This window comes from Acanthochromis polyacanthus, unplaced genomic scaffold, assembly GCF_021347895.1.
Source record: "Acanthochromis polyacanthus isolate Apoly-LR-REF ecotype Palm Island unplaced genomic scaffold, KAUST_Apoly_ChrSc contig43, whole genome shotgun sequence".
NCBI lineage: Eukaryota > Metazoa > Chordata > Actinopteri > Pomacentridae > Acanthochromis > Acanthochromis polyacanthus.
This window is the reverse complement of record NW_026131332.1, coordinates 6,155-24,541: the sequence shown is the minus strand read 5'-3', so window position 1 is coordinate 24,541 and position 18,387 is coordinate 6,155. Positions and strand designations below refer to the sequence as shown.

The 18,387-nt window shown below is 47.0% G+C and overlaps 1 protein-coding gene across 1 annotated transcript; it reads right to left on the bottom strand.

Moving 5' to 3' along the window:
* Positions 1-7,541: 7,541 nt before the first annotated feature.
* LOC127532932 (uncharacterized) lies at positions 7,542-10,388 on the bottom strand. The gene is made up of 3 exons (XM_051944834.1): positions 10,299-10,388; positions 9,638-9,777; positions 7,542-8,810 (listed from the first exon to the last, which is right to left on the bottom strand). Exon 3 carries the CDS (start codon positions 8,568-8,570, stop codon positions 7,542-7,544), a length of 1,029 nt encoding a protein of 342 aa, XP_051800794.1. The 5' UTR covers positions 8,571-8,810; positions 9,638-9,777; positions 10,299-10,388.
* Positions 10,389-18,387: the final 7,999 nt, after the last annotated feature.

Here is an 18,387-nt window from a genome sequence, read left to right as displayed (position 1 = left end):
ACTGAAATTATTCTACAGAGCCTCTGAATTCATAAACATAGTCTCTGATTTGTGAAAACTTTATTCTATTTGTGAAAATGCAATAAATGGCACATTTTACAGTTTTTTCAGCATAGACCACATTAGACCAGGTCCAGCTTGAGAACCGCTACACTAGACTCTTCAAATTTAGACTGAATTATTCTACAGAGCCTCTGAATTCATAAAAACAATAGTCTCTGATTTGTGAAAACTTTATTCTATTTGTGAAAATGCAATAAATGCACATTTTACTGTTTTTTCAGCATATAGACCACATTAGACCAGGTCCAGCTTGAGAACCGCTACACTAACTCTTCAAATTGGACTGAATTATTCTACAGAGCCTGTAGATTCATAAAAACATAGTCTCTGATTTGTGAAAACTTTATTCTATTTGTGAAAATGCAATAAATGGCACATTTTACTGTTTTTTCTCATCCAGACCACATTAGACCAGGTCCAGCTCGAGAACCGCTACACTTAGACTCTTCAAATCTGGACTGAATTATTCTACAGAGCCTGTAGATTCATAAAAACATAGTCTCTGATTTGTGAAAACTTTATTCTATTTGTGAAAATGCAATAAAGCACATTTTACTGTTTTTTCAGCATATAGACCACATTAGACCAGGTCCAGCTTGAGAACCGCTACACTTAGACTCTTCAAATTTAGACTGAATTATTCTACAGAGCCTGTAGATTCATAAAAACATAGTCTCTGATTTGTGAAAACTTTATTCTATTTGTGAAAATGCAATAAAGCACATTTTACTGTTTTTTCATATAGACCACATTAGACCAGGTCCAGCTCGAGAACCGCTACACTAAGACTCTTCAAATTTAGACTGAATTATTCTCAGAGCTGTAGATTCATAAAACATAGTCTCTGATTTGTGAAACTTATTCTATTTGTGAAAATGCAATAAGGCACATTTTACAGTTTTTTTCTCATCCAGACCACATTAGACCAGGTCCAGCTCGAGAACCGCTACACTTAGACTCTTCAAATTTAGACTGAATTATTCTACAGAGGCCTCTGAATTCATAAAAACATAGTCTCTGATTTGTGAAAACTTTATTCTATTTGTGAAAATGCAATAAATGCACATTTTACTGTTTTTTCAGCATATAGACCACATTAGACCAGGTCCAGCTTGAGAACCGCTACACTAAGACTCTTCAATTTAGACTGAATTATTCTACAGAGCCTGTAGATTCATAAAAACATAGTCTCTGATTTGTGAAAACTTTATTCTATTTGTGAAAATGCAATAAATGCACATTTTACTGTTTTTTCAGCATATAGACCACATAGACCAGGTCCAGCTTGAGAACCGCTACACTAAGACTCTTCAAATTTAGACTGAATTATTCTACAGAGCCTGTAGATTCATAAAAACATAGTCTCTGATTGTGAAAACTTTATTCTATTTGTGAAAATGCAATAAAGGCACATTTTACTGTTTTTTCTCATCCAGACCACATTAGACCAGGTCCAGCTTGAGAACCGCTACACTAAGACTCTTCAAATTTAGACTGAATCATTCTACAGAGCCTGTAGATTCATGAAAACATAGTCTCTGATTTGTGAAAACTTTATTCTATTTGTGAAAATGCAATAAAGGCACATTTTACTGTTTTTTTCTCATCCCAGACCACATTAGACCAGGTCCAGCTCGAGAACCGCTACACTTAGACTCTTCAAATCTGGACTGAATTATTCTACAGAGCCTGTAGATTCATAAAACATAGTCTCTGATTTGTGAAAATTTTATCTATTTGTGAAAATGCATAAATGCACTTTTAAAATAAAAGCATATCCACCTCAAAGCTAAGCGCTTGTTTTCATTACTGAAAAACCAAGCTCACCTCTCATGTTCTCATCCAGCTGCAGAGAAACACCGATGTCACAGATTTTCACCGTCTCAAAGTTGCCTTTGATGACCACATTGCATGACTTCATGTCGCCGTGCAGCAGCTTCTTCTCATTGTGCAGATACTGTAAAGACAAACAACACAGCATTCCCACCCGTCAACAGTCGTTTGTGTTGATGTTGTTAAATCAAATTGAAGATGGCAGATGCTGACAGAAGATGAAAATGTTTTGGGGAAAAAAACCAAAATACGTTGATCTGTAAGTCAAGAAGTTAAAACTAAAAGTTGAATTTAAGCTGAGCAACAATTTCAATACATAGAGCGACACGTGTGACGTTAATTCAATGTAATCTATGCGTTGGCAGCAGGTAGATGAATCACCTGCAGGCTGCGGGCCACATGCAGCGCCACTTTCTCTATGTTGGCGGCAGGGAAAGCCTTCAGACTGTCCTTCTTCCTCTTGTCTATCACATCATTGAGGGAGTGCTCTCCTCCGTACTCCATGGCCAGACATTTGGAGCCGTCTTTAGCCGTGGCAAAGGCACGGAAACCTTAATGTTGAAGCAAGAAACACAGAATTACCACCAGAAATGTAACGCAGCATCACAAGCTGATTGACCTTGGCAGAATGTAATGGAATCAATGTGAAATAAGTCACATTTTATAACAACAGCCAACATGAGATGCGTCTTGGTGAGGAATGTCAAAAACGTACAAAATAGCCCTTGCTTTGAAGTTTGCCGTTTGCTGTCAAATTTATCTAAATTGCAAATTTGCCCACTTTTTGTTCTGTGCATTTTAAAACCGATGAAACATATGAAAAAATAAAAACAAGTTGATAGTGAACTGTGGGATCCAGTAAAATGTCAAATACAACTATGTTACTATACTACCTGCTGTAATGAGACGTGAAATGTTGGGATGCCTTTGACAACAATCAGTCTACGGTGCGTACCTAAAATAAAGCATCGACTTGCTGCTCTAGTTAACCTTTTCTTGGACATTTAAGTCTGGAATTTACAATTTAATATAATACTATTTTGACATGGAAAATAATATTTAAGGTGACTTCAGGAGCCTGCTAGCCTAGCCGCGCTAGACAACCCACAGCAACGAATTTAATTCTCTGCCAGGGTGGGTCTAGTTACCCTCCATAAGGCTCGAGGCTGGATGCTCCTAAAACTGGCCGGACCAATCACCATGAAGTGTAGAGTCAGAAGGCGGGCATAACTAATTTACGACAGAGGCGCGACGATTCTGACAGAAACAACCGGCGCACAATAAACAGTTATCTTTCGACTCAGCTTTGGCCACAGCCCTTAAAGATTTGAAGCTAAAATTCAACTTGAAAGATAAACAAAGGACGGCACTGAAGTGTTTCATTGAGAAGAAAGACGTATGTGGACTTATGCCGACGGGATATGGCAAATCCTTAATATACCAGTTGGCTCCGCTGGTTGGGAAGCTAATGGGACTTAGCCACAATCCGCCGGCGCTCGAGGAACTACGTCAGCCTATTCGTTGCGCTGATTGGTTGTATACCTACCCAATTGCTGCAGAGTGATTTGAAAGACAACCTTTTAGCCCGCCTCCCTCCCTGTCAAGCGGTCCTAGACCCTTGTGCCTTCAGAACATGGGTCTAGCAGGGCTAGGCTAGGGGCCTGCAGCACAAGGCCAAAATTAGTTAAGCTCTCTACATAAACTGCCTGAAGGTCTCATGTTCAATTGAGTGACTGTTTTTAGATTTATTGTTGCAGGTTTAACGTTGTGACAAGTTCGCTGTCCGTGGGTCCACTCAATACACACACACGCCTTGGTTGTCGAGGGAATATTGTTTATTATTTCACGATTCAATGTATACCACAGTCCGGTACGCAGCCTCCGCTGTCACCCAGTCCACGCAGCCTCCGCTGTCACCCAGTCCACGCAGCCTCCGCTGTCACCCAGTCCACGCAGCCTCCGCTGTCACCCAGTCCACGCAGCCTCCGCTGTCACCCAGTCCACGCAGCCTCCGCTGTCACCCAGTCCACGCAGCCTCCGCTGTCACCCAGTCCACGCAGCCTCCGCTGTCACTCAGTCCACGCAGCCTCCGCTGTCACTCAGTCCACGCAGCCTCCGCTGTCACTCAGTCCACGCAGCCTCCGCTGTCACTCAGTCCACGCAGCCTCCGCTGTCACTCAGTCCACGCAGCCTCCGCTGTCACTCAGTCCACGCAGCCTCCGCTGTCACTCAGTCCACGCAGCTTCCACTGTCTCTCCGCTGCTCCTCTCATCTCTGTCTGCCCGACTTTTTATCCTCCGCTCCGGCTGCTACTGCGGAGATAATCAGGTCAGCCGATTACCACCACCTGTGTCAATTACCTTGACGCTGCCTCCACGCACCCCTCCACACCTCTCTCTCCTGCAGCTGAGCTCTCCCACGCCCATCGCCACATATCCCCACCGCCCGACTTAGGCCGGGGAGCCATCCGGCCTAACCAACTCCCCCCACCGGCTCCAAGGAGCGGGAGAGGAAGTCAGCCACGGCCATCTGCGCCCCCGGCCTATGAATCACTGTGAACTTAAAAGGCTGTAGAGCTAGATACCACCGTGTGATTCGGGCGTTGGTATCCTTCATGCGATGGAGCCATTGGAGAGGGGCGTGGTCCGAACAGAGGGTGAATGGGCGTCCCAGGAGGTAGTAGCGCAGGGCCCCGACCGCTCACCTGATTGCCAGGCACTCTTTCTCTACCGTGCTGTAGCGAGCCTCCCTCTCAGACAACTTGCGGCTGATGTAAACTACAGGGCGGTCGACGCCCTGCACCTGCTGGGACAAAACGGCCCCCAGCCCTCTGTTCGACGCATCAGTCTGCAGGAAAAAAGGGAGAGAGAAGTTAGGTGTGTAGAGGAGTGGCTCCCCACAGAGGGCCTGCTTTATTCTCTCAAACGCCCGCTGGCACTGCTCCGTCCACTGGACCGGATCTGAGGCACTCTTCCGGGTCAGGTCGGTCAAGGGGCTGGCCAGGTCCGAGAATTTAGGTATGAACCGCTGATAGTAGCCCGCCAGCCCCAGGAACCGCCGTACCTCTTTTTTGGACTTGGGCTGCGGACAGGCTGCGATCGCTGCTGTCTTATCCACCTGTGGGTGCACCTGCCCGCCGCCCAAGTGGTGACCCAGATACCGTACCTCCCTCCATCCAACCGCGCACTTCTTCGGGTTGGCCGTCAGCCCCGCCTGTCTCAAGGACTCCAGCACCGCGGCCACCTGCCGCACATGCGCCGCCCAGCTGTTACTATGGATGATAACATCATCCAGGTAGGCGGCCGCATATGCTGCGTGCGGCCGCAGCACCTTGTCCATGAGACGCTGGAACGTGGCTGGGGCTCCGAACAACCCGAACGGAAGCGTCACGAATTGGTACAAACCGTACGGAGTGGAGAAGGCCGTTTTTTCCTTGGACTCCGGTGACAGGGGAATCTGCCAGTAGCCCTTGGTCAAATCCAGTGTGGTGAAGAAACGCGCAGTGCCCAGCCGATCCAGGAGCTCGTCGACCCTTGGCATGGGATAGGCATCAAATCGTGACACGTCATTCACCCTGCGGTAGTCCACACAGAACCGTATAGACCCATCCTTCTTGACGACAAGAACAATGGGGCTACACCAGGCACTGTTTGACTCTTCTATCACTCCCATCTCTAGCATTGCTTTCAATTCCTTCTGAACTAATTTTCTCTTATGTTCAGGCAGTCTGTAAGGTCGTGAAAAAACCCTCACGCCTCGGGGGGTCTCGATGTGGTGCTGTATGAGGTCTGTACGCCCTGGCAGGGGGGAAAACACGTCAGCAAACCGCTCCTGCAACATGGCAATGTCGGCTTTTTGGGACTGCGAGAGGTGGTTTTCAACGGGGAGTGAGGTGGAATTGCCCGGCTTTGGAACCTCAGGCCCTAACTCGTCTCTCTCTTCAACTACAGTCACCAAAGAAGCCGACTCCGCCTCTCTCCATGCTTTTAGGAGGTTGAGGTGGTAAACCTGTGTTGCTTCTCCCCTGTCAGAGCGTGCCACCTCATAATCCACCTCCCCTACTCGTCGTGTGACCACGAAGGGCCCTTGCCACTTGGCGAGTAATTTCGAGCTAGAAGATGGGAGTAATACAAGTACTTTTTCTCCCGGTGAAAATTGTCTGAGCTTTGCCCCTCTGTTGTACAGGCGTTGTTGTCGTTCCTGGGCCTTGAGCAAATTCTCACGTGAAAGCTGTCCCAGTGATTGGAGTTTTGCTCTAAGGTCCAGGACGTACTGTATTTCATTCTTACTTGGGCTTGGACCTTCCTCCCAGTTTTCTTTAACCAGGTCCAAAACCCCACGTGGCTTCCTGCCAAACAGCAGTTCAAAGGGAGAAAATCCCGTGGAGGCCTGGGGCACCTCCCGCACTGCAAACAACAGAGGGTCCAGCCATTTATCCCAATTGCTGCTCTCCTCGTGAATGAACTTACGAATCATGTTCTTCAAGGTCTTATTCAGACGCTCCACCAGACCATCGGTCTGTGGGTGGTACACACTTGTCCGAATAGACTTGATGCCCAATAATTCGTAAAGTTCCCGAAGTGTTCGTGACATAAACGAGGTGCCCTGGTCAGTCAGAATCTCTTTGGGGATTCCAACTCGGGAGATGACCTGAAACAGTGCTTGTGCAACACTCTTTGCAGAGACGGTGCGCAACGGCACTGCTTCGGGATATCGTGTTGCGTAATCCACTAGGACTAACACAAACCGATATCCTCGTGCGCTCCGGTGAAATGGCCCGATGAGGTCCATACCAATTCTTTCAAATGGAACCTCTATCAATGGTAATGGGTGCAAAGGCGGCCGTGGGATGGCCGGTTGGTTAACCAACTGGCATTCAGGACAAGACGCACACCACCGGCGTACATCTTCCCGAATGCCAGGCCAATAGAATCGGGCCATGACCCGGTCGAGTGTTTTTTCATACCCCATGTGACCAGCCATTGGGTTGAAATGTGCCGCCTGGAAAACTGTTTCCCGGCGGCCCCTTGGCACCAACAATTGGGTGGCTATATTCTGCGTCTGAGTGTCACGAGTCACTCTGTATAATCTGTCTCTGATTAATGAAAAGTGTGGATATGCAGGTGCTGTGCCCGGGTGCACCAACTGACCATCAATCTTTATCACTTGGTCGAAAGCTGAGCGCAGTGTGTCATCCCGAGACTGTTCCAGAGGAAGATCTTCCATGGGGTGTATGACAGGAACCCGCGGAGCCTCCTGACGAGGCCCCTCGGGATCCCCCTCCTCGTCTGCAGTGTCGGACAACCTCGCATCACCACTGAGCACAGCACACATATCACACGTCCCTACCGCTCGTGAACGCACTCCCACACATTTCCCCACTGCCCCCTGGAACCCAGGCCAATCCGTACCCAAAATAAGGGGGTGCGTAAGGCGGGAGCTAACCGCGGCCTTGATGATATGCTTTTTTCCCTTGAATCTAACTTCCACTGGCACAACAGGATATTTGTGAACATCCCCATGTACACACCTTATCCTCACCCAGGATGCCTCCACCAATGCCCCGGGTCGAACCAGGTTTTGGTGAATCAGGGACTGTCCACAGCCCAAATCCACCATAGCCCGATGTACACCCCCCTGGATCCTTACCGGAACGCTGTATGTCCCTCCCGGACCGGGAGAGGGTGCTGGCGTGCCGGCAACCCGAACCACCTGGCCGACCTCCATGAGCGGACACTCCCGTCGGAAGTGGCCAGGCTGCCCACACCGCCAGCACTCCTGTCCTGACGTTTGGAAACAGCGTCAGCAGCAGCCGGAGCCTGGTGTGGAAGAGAAGCAAAAGAGAGGTTAGTACGGGGCACCGGAACCGGAGGCGTCAGTGAACGTGGCGCCGATGTCAGCGCAGCCAGGGTTTTCCTGCGTGGCGCTGGTGTCGGTCGCATTCCGGGAGGTGCCCGTCCTTGGCCTCCCGACTGGACCGCCAGGTGATCCTCGGCCAGCGTCACTGCTGCCCTCAGATCGGCCGGGCGATGATACCTCACCCAGTTGCTCGTCTCCCCTGGCAACCCCTCGATGAACTGCTCCACCACAATCTTCTCCAGAAGCCGACTCTCCTCCGCGGTCTCCCCCGGCAGCAGCCACCTGGTTGCCGCGTCCTTCACCTGCTGGGCAAACACAAACGAGCGGTCGCCCGCCCCCAGCCGAGCGCCCCGGAAACGGCGCCGGTGGTCCTCAGGCGAGAGGCCCGTCCTGTCCAGCACCGCCTTCCTGACATCAGCGAAATTCCTCCGGGCCGCCGCCGGCAGGCTGATCGCTGCCGTCTGGGCCTCCCCCGTCAGTAGGGGAAGCAGCCGCACCGCCCACTCCGCCTGCGGCCATCCACACGCCACCGCCGTGGCCTGGAACATGTCCAAAAACGACTGCGGGTCATCCTCCGCCGTCATCCTTTGCAGAGACAGCCCGGAGATGGAGGAGGAGGAGGAGGAGCCCGGCGATCCCCCCGGTCGAGACAACAGCTGCTCCAAGACGCGGGTCTGCCTCTCCGTCTGTTGGTGCAGCGCCTCCAGGTGCCGCCGATTCGCCGCTGCCTGGTCGGCGTGCATTGCCGCCAAGTCCCGGAGCATCTGGGCCAGCACAGCCACGGGCTGCACCGGCTCCGCCGGAGGCGCAGACATCCCCGTGTATCAAGTGCCGGTTGGGCGCCAATGTGACAAGTTCGCTGTCCGCCTTGGTTGTCGAGGGAATATTGTTTATTACTTCACGATTCAATGTATACCACAGTCCGGTACGCAGCCTCCGCTGTCACCCAGTCCACGCAGCCTCCGCTGTCACTCAGTCCACGCAGCTTCCACTGTCTCTCCGCTGCTCCTCTCATCTCTGTCTGCCCGACTTTTTATCCTCCGCTCCGGCTGCTACTGCGGAGATAATCAGGTCAGCCGATTACCACCACCTGTGTCAATTACCTTGACACTGCCTCCACGCACCCCTCCACACCTCTCTCTCCTGCAGCTGAGCTCTCCCACGCCCATCGCCACAAACGTGTCATTTGGTTTTAAAATACAGCTTCTTATAAATAGAGGGAGAGTTTATCAATAAATGAATACATACAGATAATAAGACACAATTTATTTGATTTCAGATTATTCCATTCTCTACAGGATGTTTAAGTGTTGATGCTTTTACATTCTTATTTCATAACTGCAGCTCAGGTACTGTGAAATATTACAACACTTAACATTAGAAATGCAACATTTCAGTCAGACAGACTTCATCAGGCACTGGTTACTTTTCTCTTCTTCTCTTGGGTCATTTCTATCTTGGAATCAGACGTCACTTAGTTTTACACTAAAGAACCTTAATATATCCCACACCTGTTCATGTCTTGGCCTTACTTTAACAAACAGAAATGAGTTCAGGAGTTTCTACATCTGATTCTTGTCTTCTGATAGCAACATATTGTTTCCATTTAATCTGGCAAAATATCACTTTTACTGTCGCTACTCACGGTCCGGACAGCGTCACATCTAATTGAAAATCATAGCTGACGGTAATCCAAGTGTTTGCAGAACCAGCTGACCACCAGCTCATTTATTCAAAATGGCAGATTTTTAGCTAGCTTCATTAAACATTCTCCTGATTGTCCTTCTTGCTCCACATTTCCATGTTTCTTTTTTTGCTAAGTAATAACTTCCCAGTGTAAAAGGGTAGAGAAAGAACTTCATCATATGGAGTCTCGTCTTACCAACAATGTTTGGGTGATTGATTCCCTTCAGGACTTCCGCCTCCTCATTGAGGCGCTGCTGGTAAACAGCCACCTGTTTGGCTGCACATTTACCGTTGATCTTCTTAACAGCCCAAGGTGACGCATTCAGCTTTTCCATCCTAGGATGAAATTGATCAATAACCCCGTGTCAAGGTGCGTTGCATTATTACTAATACAGGCACACACAAACAAACATCAAAATCAGCATATGCTGCAGCTTGAAAAAAAATATAGCACTTTTAAACAAATTGTAGATGGATTTTCAAAGGTATACCAAAGCTAAAGTTGCACACGATCAATTTTAAAAGCTGATTATTTTGTTGTTAATTTGATGATTGCTTTGTTGTAAATGCCCACAGTTCATTCATTGTCCCATCCTGGCCGGCTGCAACTAACAAATATTTTAATTTTTGATTGATATGGGAGAAATTTGCTTGAACATTTGGTTTGATAAATTGCACGAAGTAGTAAAAATAGTAAAGCAGTTCCCCAAAGCTAAAGGAAGCGTCCTAAAATCGTTAGTTTTATCTAATACCAGCCCAAAGTTACTGAGATTATTGTGGCGCCAGTCCAGTTGAAAGTGTTTCGCATTGCTTTAAGATATGAGACTTAGTCATTCACCCAACAGAAGTAACATTACCTGAACTTCTCTCCTCTGTAACAACAAAACCACTGCAGCTAAACGACGCCGAACATTCAAAATGACAACCAGCTCAGTCGGTAAGGGGGCCGCGGAGGGACAAACAGAGCGCAAGTCGTTTGCGTTATTTACAGTTTTTCTCAATCGCTTTGATAGCCTACATTTCTCAAATCATCATCGACATTAGCAAAACAGTGAGTGTATTTCTCAAAACAATTCGTACAAATAGCAAAACACCGTGGATTAACTGCAAAAGCCAGTCTCTTGCTCAAAATCCTTAGTTCATCTCTCAAGAGTAAATATCTGTGTCAATGAACATGTCAGTGTCATCAGAATGACAAGTCATTGTGTGTGCATAAAACAGTCAAATTGCTTAGTCATGTTGTCATTGTAACAGTGTACTGTGGAGGGATGTTCTGATATAAACTATGGGTAAAGTTTTGATGCCAGTTATTGTAAATTGTAAGTTACACCTTAGTGTATGTGGGAGATTGATTGCAAGAGACTGGACAAGATTCACATTTAGGCTTTTACTGTTTGTATTGTATTTTGTTGACAGACCACGTTATTGTGATACAGAAAGGAATACAGCCCTGCATAGCAAAAAGAAAAACAAAAGTAGAAATATGAATATAGGACAATCTTCAGGGAAAACTGTACATGCAGTGTTGTAGGAATTATAATGCTGTCTTCTTACATCTCCTAACGTTCCTGTCTGTTGGGACACAAATACTCATCCACATCACAAATATCTTCTCTTGCGTCTTTGAGAGATTTTAGAAAATCCGAATTCTTCACACATTTCCTCATGGAGAAATTCAAGATTTACCTTGGAACAATTTACAAATTCAGGACAGATTTAGAAAAAAAAACATCGAATGAAAATGTATAGAAATATCACTGACATATTATGACAACTTCCATCCATCCATTATCTATATACCACTTTGCCCTCACGAGGGTTGCTGGAGCCAATCTGTTGCAGGGCTACAATCACACTCACACCTACAGGCAATTTAGAATAACCAATTAACCTCAGCATATTTATGGACTGTGGGAGGAAGCCGGAGTGCCCAGAGAAAACCCACACATGCACAGGGAGAACATGCAAACTCCATGCAGAAAGATCCCAGGCCCACCCCAGGATTTGAACCAGAGATCTTCTTGCTGCAAGGTAAAAGTGCTAACCACTACTCTACTGTGCGGCCCTATTATGACAACTTGTTAAATCATTTTACATGTTAAGACTTATGCGATGAATTAATGCCCAAATGTTGTGGAGATTGAGATTATTCAACAGAGACCTATTGTACATTTTGATCAACATGACATAAGCAACTGATCATGTACGAAACAGCAGAGAATTGTACATAATCATTTGCATGGATGTACCAAAGCATTTACAACTTGTTCAAAGAAGTGAGAAACTGCTATTTTGATTCCCCTGGCTCTGCTTCTGACAATAAATCACATTTTAAAAATTGTCGTTCAGTATAGCCTTCTTTAACCCTTGCCTCAGGTTAAATCAGGACCAGCTCTCCGTTTAAAGGGTTAGATTCTATCTGCCTATTAGTATTCCACCTAACAGGTTTCAGCAGAATAATTAAGCTGGTGTCGAGGAATACTCGCCTAGGTCCTAACTGTCTTCTTCCAAACGTCTTACCCCTCTTACTCCAATAAATACTCTCTTACTAAGCAGCCCTCCTAAGTAGTAGAATTGATTTATTGAACACGTTTGTTAACGACAGCTTTCCTCTTAAAACTGTGGCACTTGTTGATATTCCTAGGTTCGTTTTGGAGGTTTGGAAAACTAACCTCAGGGGTAATGTTTAAATAACTAGTTGGATTAAAGTAACCTTTAAGAACCATTAGATTTAATGCACACAATCAACTTAACTTTTTACCACTATGCAGAATAAGTGAATCATAATCATTTCATTAGACTTCTCTTTAAATGCAATATAGCGTTTTATTAAGCAATTATTAGCAGGGGCACAGCATTAATTCATGATTAAACAATTTAATTATTTCTGATTATTTCTAACTTAACTAAACTAAGCTGAGCGTACCTAAGAATCTTCTCTAATTAGTAAATTTAGGAGAGAGAGCGGACAGCCAGGCCTTAGCTGCCACGCCCGGTCTTGACCTGCATCTAGTTGAACTCCTCCGTGGACCAGCAGACTCGGTACGAAGTCTTCTTTGTGGGCAGAGGGTGTTCTTCATAGGCAGGGGGAGTGGAGAGGTCCCGATAGCCAATCGTTGGTCTGGCAGTTATCTTTAGTAGCAGCTGGAACACAAGTGCGGGCGTCTCAGCTGTCTTCTCAGTCGGATGGTGGTGGTGGAAAGCCCCCGTCTCATCAGGCTGTGGTGGGTCACTGGGTCTTCCAGCCCCTGGAGTGGAGCAGCCCTCTGCTGCTGCCTCCTGTGCCTCTCTGGATGCCACGGGTGCTGTCTTCTCTTCATCTCTTTGGAAAACTGCAGACCTCTCAGGACTCTCCGTCTGGCAGAGTGTGGTCTTCGCTTGTTGAACAAAGTCAGAAAAAGACTTTGCCTCCAACGATGTTCTCAGCGATCTCTGGAGCCTAAGTCCCGCGTTGTCTTCACGTCTCTTGGGCAAAAGGGTCCGGTGTCGACTCTTCAGAACTTTGGCGATGCTCTCCGGCAGCTCCGGCGAGCAGCATCTCTCCCCTCCGGGGGAGAACTCCGAATTCAGTGTCTCTCTTTTATAGTGTCATCCTCTAATACACACACCTCTGGCTAGGTACGCCCCTGACACCGTCTAACTCATGCAATCAACTTGTTATCACATACATCAGTAATACAGAAATCATGTTTTTCCAACAAGTACACAGCATCCACCTTCCGTTGTTAACACACACACACATTGCTTGAGACATGTTGCCAAGACCATATTTGGCCACAGAACTTCCTCAATGTCCTCCTTTCTGCAGTGTCATGGTGACTTCTGCTTTTTGCCCTGCACACAACTCAGAACAGCACAGATTACTTCAAGTCAAAACTCATTTAGTTACACTGAATCACTTCTTTAAATCATTTTTCTTAGCATGATCAAATAACTTATTTTAAATCATTCTCTTCTATAGCAATCATCATTTCCAGAATATATATCAGCCTATTAAAATCATTCTTGCATCAAACATAAGCATGATCATGTGGTTAACTTATATAGTTTCTCATTTTAACTTTTCATTGGTCTGCTTAAAGCTTTTATTTAGGTGGTGGTTGCTCCTGGGATCTCAAATAACTAGGCCCCACTTGACACCCTCTCCTTGAGATCACAGGTAGCTAACACCAGGTCATTTTAAAAGATACTCATCATCCTCTGGAGCAGACAGGTTAACCACATCACCCAGCTGCGTCCGTCCATCGTCTTCAGTGGTGACGGTCACTTCCCCAGCGATCTGCAACAGTTCGGATGTGTCCTCACAGCCGCCGATGACTTGCATCTCTTCATCATCTGACAGGATTCTGCTTTCAGCATCATCCAGTTTCTTCAGGGCTCTGCCTGCCCAGAGCCTCGTTGTATTTCTCTGCATAGTAACCACCCCTTTGACGTTGGCTACTCCGACGAAGGGTGGTAAGCCTTGTGTGCTCGTAGCCATGGTTTCTGGTTCCTGGTTTTCTTTAATCTGGAACTGGCTCTAGCTGCTCCACTTCTTGGATTCCTCTTCTTTCAAGCAAAACTGTATTGCTATCTAAAACTTGCTTTATTATGTCAGGCTTCTCGTATTTAGCTCTTCTTAGCATGCCAACCACACTGTAGCTGTTAGCTTTCTTCACTGGTTTAGTAACCATATGGAATGACATAGAGTCCACCAGCACTAAAAGGTATTTCTCACCTCTTCTCCCTGCAACCCCCATTGGGCCTGCTACGTCCATGCAGATAGAACCCCAGGGAATAGTGCTTCCGGATGGTGAGCCCGTCTACTCTTCGCCCTCGGCATCCTGCGTTGTATCGACCACATACTTCACAGGCCCTCAGCACTTGTCGTATACGGCACTCTGGAATCCTGAGTTGCAGCTTCTCCAGCTCCCTACGGGTAGGTAGTGTGCTCACATGGCCAAGCGCTTCATGTACGACCCGCACCACTTCTTCCACGTACTTCTCTGGGACAATTTTTCTTTTAGGGGTTTGGTCCCATTCCTCGATCCCGACAGCAATTCTTCTCTTCTGGACGAAACGATCTACCTCGTCGTTTCCCAATCAGTGAGCCCCCCAATCTCGTCTGGACTCTCTGGTGCTTCAATTACTCACTTCCTTAGTGACAGCTGCCATCCTCTACAGCCGCTTCTCTGCCTCTGCAGCCGGGGTGCCTGCAGCTGATGTGGCCAACTCTATTTTTGGCCTTACTTCCTCATCTGCGTCTGAGCTCTCACCCTGCGATGCAGCATGTCCTGTAACTCTCATTTCCTCATCTGTGTCTCTTGCAGACAGTTGCTCCATCCCTCTCCTACCAGTACGATCTGGTTCTGATACACCGGAGTGGAACCTGGGTGAAGCTTCTTCGAAGCGGACTCTCTTACCACTTCACTGATCGTTGTTTCCCCGGGCACTGGGGTTTTGGAGGATGAATCTTCTTCCTCTGATTCATCGGAGCCTCCGACTTTCGCGTCTTCTTGAACTGGCTCTTTTTCTTTGGCAGGGACGAGTACATCTTTCTCTGGCTGGCTCTCAGCCATCGTCTTTGTCGTCTCGAGTTGTCTGCTTCCTCAAAACCTCTCGTAGGACCGTTGAGCAGGGATGAGTGCAGACTCTGTCTGGCTGCTCCGCGGTGCCTCTTTTCTGGGGTGCGCTGGCCCAAGGTCACTGCGGCTTCTTCTAGCCTGCGGTTCTCACTGTACCTCCCGTCAGGCGTGATGATCCCGAGTCTCTCTATCGGCTGATCACCCGTGCTGTGGATCCTCGGTCAGAAGGGCTCGTCCTTCTCCTTCCCCAATCTCCGCAGCTGTGGACCCTCGGTCAGAAGAGATTCGCCCTCTCTTCCCCAGTTTCCACTGGAAGGCTCTGGCGGTTGATTCTAGGTGTCGGTCTGGACCCTCAGAATCTTCTTTTGGGCGCTTCTCTCAGTCGTAGTCAAGCCCTGCCCAGGGACGCCATGTCGGTCAGTATCATCTGACAGGAGTCCCTTTTTAGCGTCTGTCTTAGTCGAGCCGTGCCCACCCAGGGACGCCATGTCGTTCAGTATAGCCTTCTTTAACCCTTGCCTCAGGTTAAATCAGGACCAGCTCTCCGTTTAAAGGGTTAGATTCTATCTGCCTATTAGTATTCCACCTAACAGGTTTCAGCAGAATAATTAAGCTGGTGTCGAGGAATACTCGCCTAGGTCCTAACTGTCTTCTTCCAAACGTCTTACCCCTCTTACTCCAATAAATACTCTCTTACTAAGCAGCCCTCCTAAGTAGTAGAATTGATTTATTGAACACGTTTGTTAACGACAGCTTTCCTCTTAAAACTGTGGCACTTGTTGATATTCCTAGGTTCGTTTTAGAGGTTTGGAAAACTAACCTCAGGGGTAATGTTTAAATAACTAGTTGGATTAAAGTAACCTTTAAGAACCATTAGATTTAATGCACACAATCAACTTAACTTTTTACCACTATGCAGAATAAGTGAATCATAATCATTTCATTAGACTTCTCTTTAAATGCAATATAGCGTTTTATTAAGCAATTATTAGCAGGGGCACAGCATTAATTCATGATTAAACAATTTAATTATTTCTGATTATTTCTAACTTAACTAAACTAAGCTGAGCGTACCTAAGAATCTTCTCTAATTAGTAAATTTAGGAGAGAGAGCGGACAGCCAGGCCTTAGCTGCCACGCCCGGTCTTGACCTGCATCTAGTTGAACTCCTCCGTGGACCAGCAGACTCGGTACGAAGTCTTCTTTGTGGGCAGAGGGTGTTCTTCATAGGCAGGGGGAGTGGAGAGGTCCCGATAGCCAATCGTTGGTCTGGCAGTTATCTTTAGTAGCAGCTGGAACACAAGTGCGGGCGTCTCAGCTGTCTTCTCAGTCGGATGGTGGTGGTGGAAAGCCCCCGTCTCATCAGGCTGTGGTGGGTCACTGGGTCTTCCAGCCCCTGGAGTGGAGCAGCCCTCTGCTGCTGCCTCCTGTGCCTCTCTGGATGCCACGGGTGCTGTCTTCTCTTCATCTCTTTGGAAAACTGCAGACCTCTCAGGACTCTCCGTCTGGCAGAGTGTGGTCTTCGCTTGTTGAACAAAGTCAGAAAAAGACTTTGCCTCCAACGATGTTCTCAGCGATCTCTGGAGCCTAAGTCCCGCGTTGTCTTCACGTCTCTTGGGCAAAAGGGTCCGGTGTCGACTCTTCAGAACTTTGGCGATGCTCTCCGGCAGCTCCGGCGAGCAGCATCTCTCCCCTCCGGGGGAGAACTCCGAATTCAGTGTCTCTGACTCTCTCTTTTATAGTGTCATCCTCTAATACACACACCTCTGGCTAGGTACGCCCCTGACACCGTCTAACTCATGCAATCAACTTGTTATCACATACATCAGTAATACAGAAATCATGTTTTTCCAACAAGTACACAGCATCCACCTTCCAACTCGCACACTTGCCCCATACACTGACCGCATGATCACCTCCACTTTTAAGGAACTGAAACTATCTGTTTTGGACTGTCCAGACAGCCCATCTTGCCCCCCCCCTGATCTCTCCTGTCTGCAACTCAGCACAGGCTCCTGATCAGGAAATGGAAAAGCGGATGTCAGCCTCTAACTGTCGCTGGCATCCCATTGTGCAATCTTTTGGACAATGTGTACAGACTTATTAAAAAAACCCAATCTATTTTGAGTCTAGAGACCCTTACTGTGAACACTTGACCCTAGTTCACTTAACTCATGACTTCTCACCTCAATACAAAGTTAAAACCCTCTTATCTTAACAGTAGTCAAATCAAAACTCTTAAAAGCATTCCCATTTCATAAAGCATAAGTTCCTCTTTTTAGTCAAATCTATCAAACACCAGTTTTCACAGTGAGCTGCTGTTCTGACCTGGTTACTTCTTAAACAAAGATTCTCAAGACAACCTTTCAAAAATAATCAAACCCTCACTTTTTACAGTGAGTCATGCTTCTGATTTTTACACTGTTTCAACATTAAAGAATGTAAGAAATAGACACTTGGTTAGTTCAAACTCATTCATTAGGTTATGGCATAATCTGATCCTAATTCACAGGTTATAACATCACAATGTTCCCTTATTTAGCTGTTGTTCTGTCAGAGTCTCCCCTTTGTGGCTGATTCTGGGATCTCATATCTCCATGCTTCACAACACCCCCTTCTATGAGATCCCAGTCAGCCCCTATAAATGGCTGGTTTTGGGATCCCATATCTCCGTGCTTCACAACACCCCCTTCTTGGGATCCAGAGACAGACATTTCTTTCCTTTCCTTCTTTCTGGTAACATCAACCCAAAACTTTGGGATAACACAGTGGCTGATTATTAGTTTAATTACATGATCAGCAGTGAGCAAGCATACAGGTCAGCCTGTTATTTTAGGCCTTTGTATTTCTTCTGGGGCGCCTCCCTCACACCATATTCAGCTACGGGGAGTTCAGCACCCACAGGCGTTGTACCGATGTCCGAAATCCTTCTTGGTCAGTCCAAATAAATCCTTCAGGTAGGAACCTTCAAAAAAGGTCTCCCATTCGATCATGGTTACCCAGGTACAGCTCGCTGATACTCAGACAGCTCCCCAGCTCCACCTGGTTCCAACTTCTGCAGTCACTTTTAATCTACTCCTTGAATGCAGGTTTCTGCCTCCTCTTGGATACATCCAGCATGGAAAAAACTTGTACATCCTCATTCTCGTTGGACCAAAGTCCTTTTTCAGAATATTCCAACTTTCTAAGAGCTCTGCCTGCCCAGAGCTCTGGTTGTGCATCTTCTCCTGGTAACCCCCCCATTAAACAGTGGTCACTCTAACGAAGGGGGGCAGGCTCTGTGTGCTCGTGACCATATTCCTGGTTTCCTTAGTCAACAACTGGACTCAGCTACTCCACTCTCTGGAATTAATTTTCTTCAACAGTACTCCATTACTGTCTC

Excerpts from the sequence above, each read along its gene's own strand:
- LOC127532932 (XM_051944834.1), bottom strand. The coding sequence starts at position 8,570 with ATGTCTGCGCCTCCGGCGGAGCCGGTGCAGCCCGTGGCTGTGCTGGCC.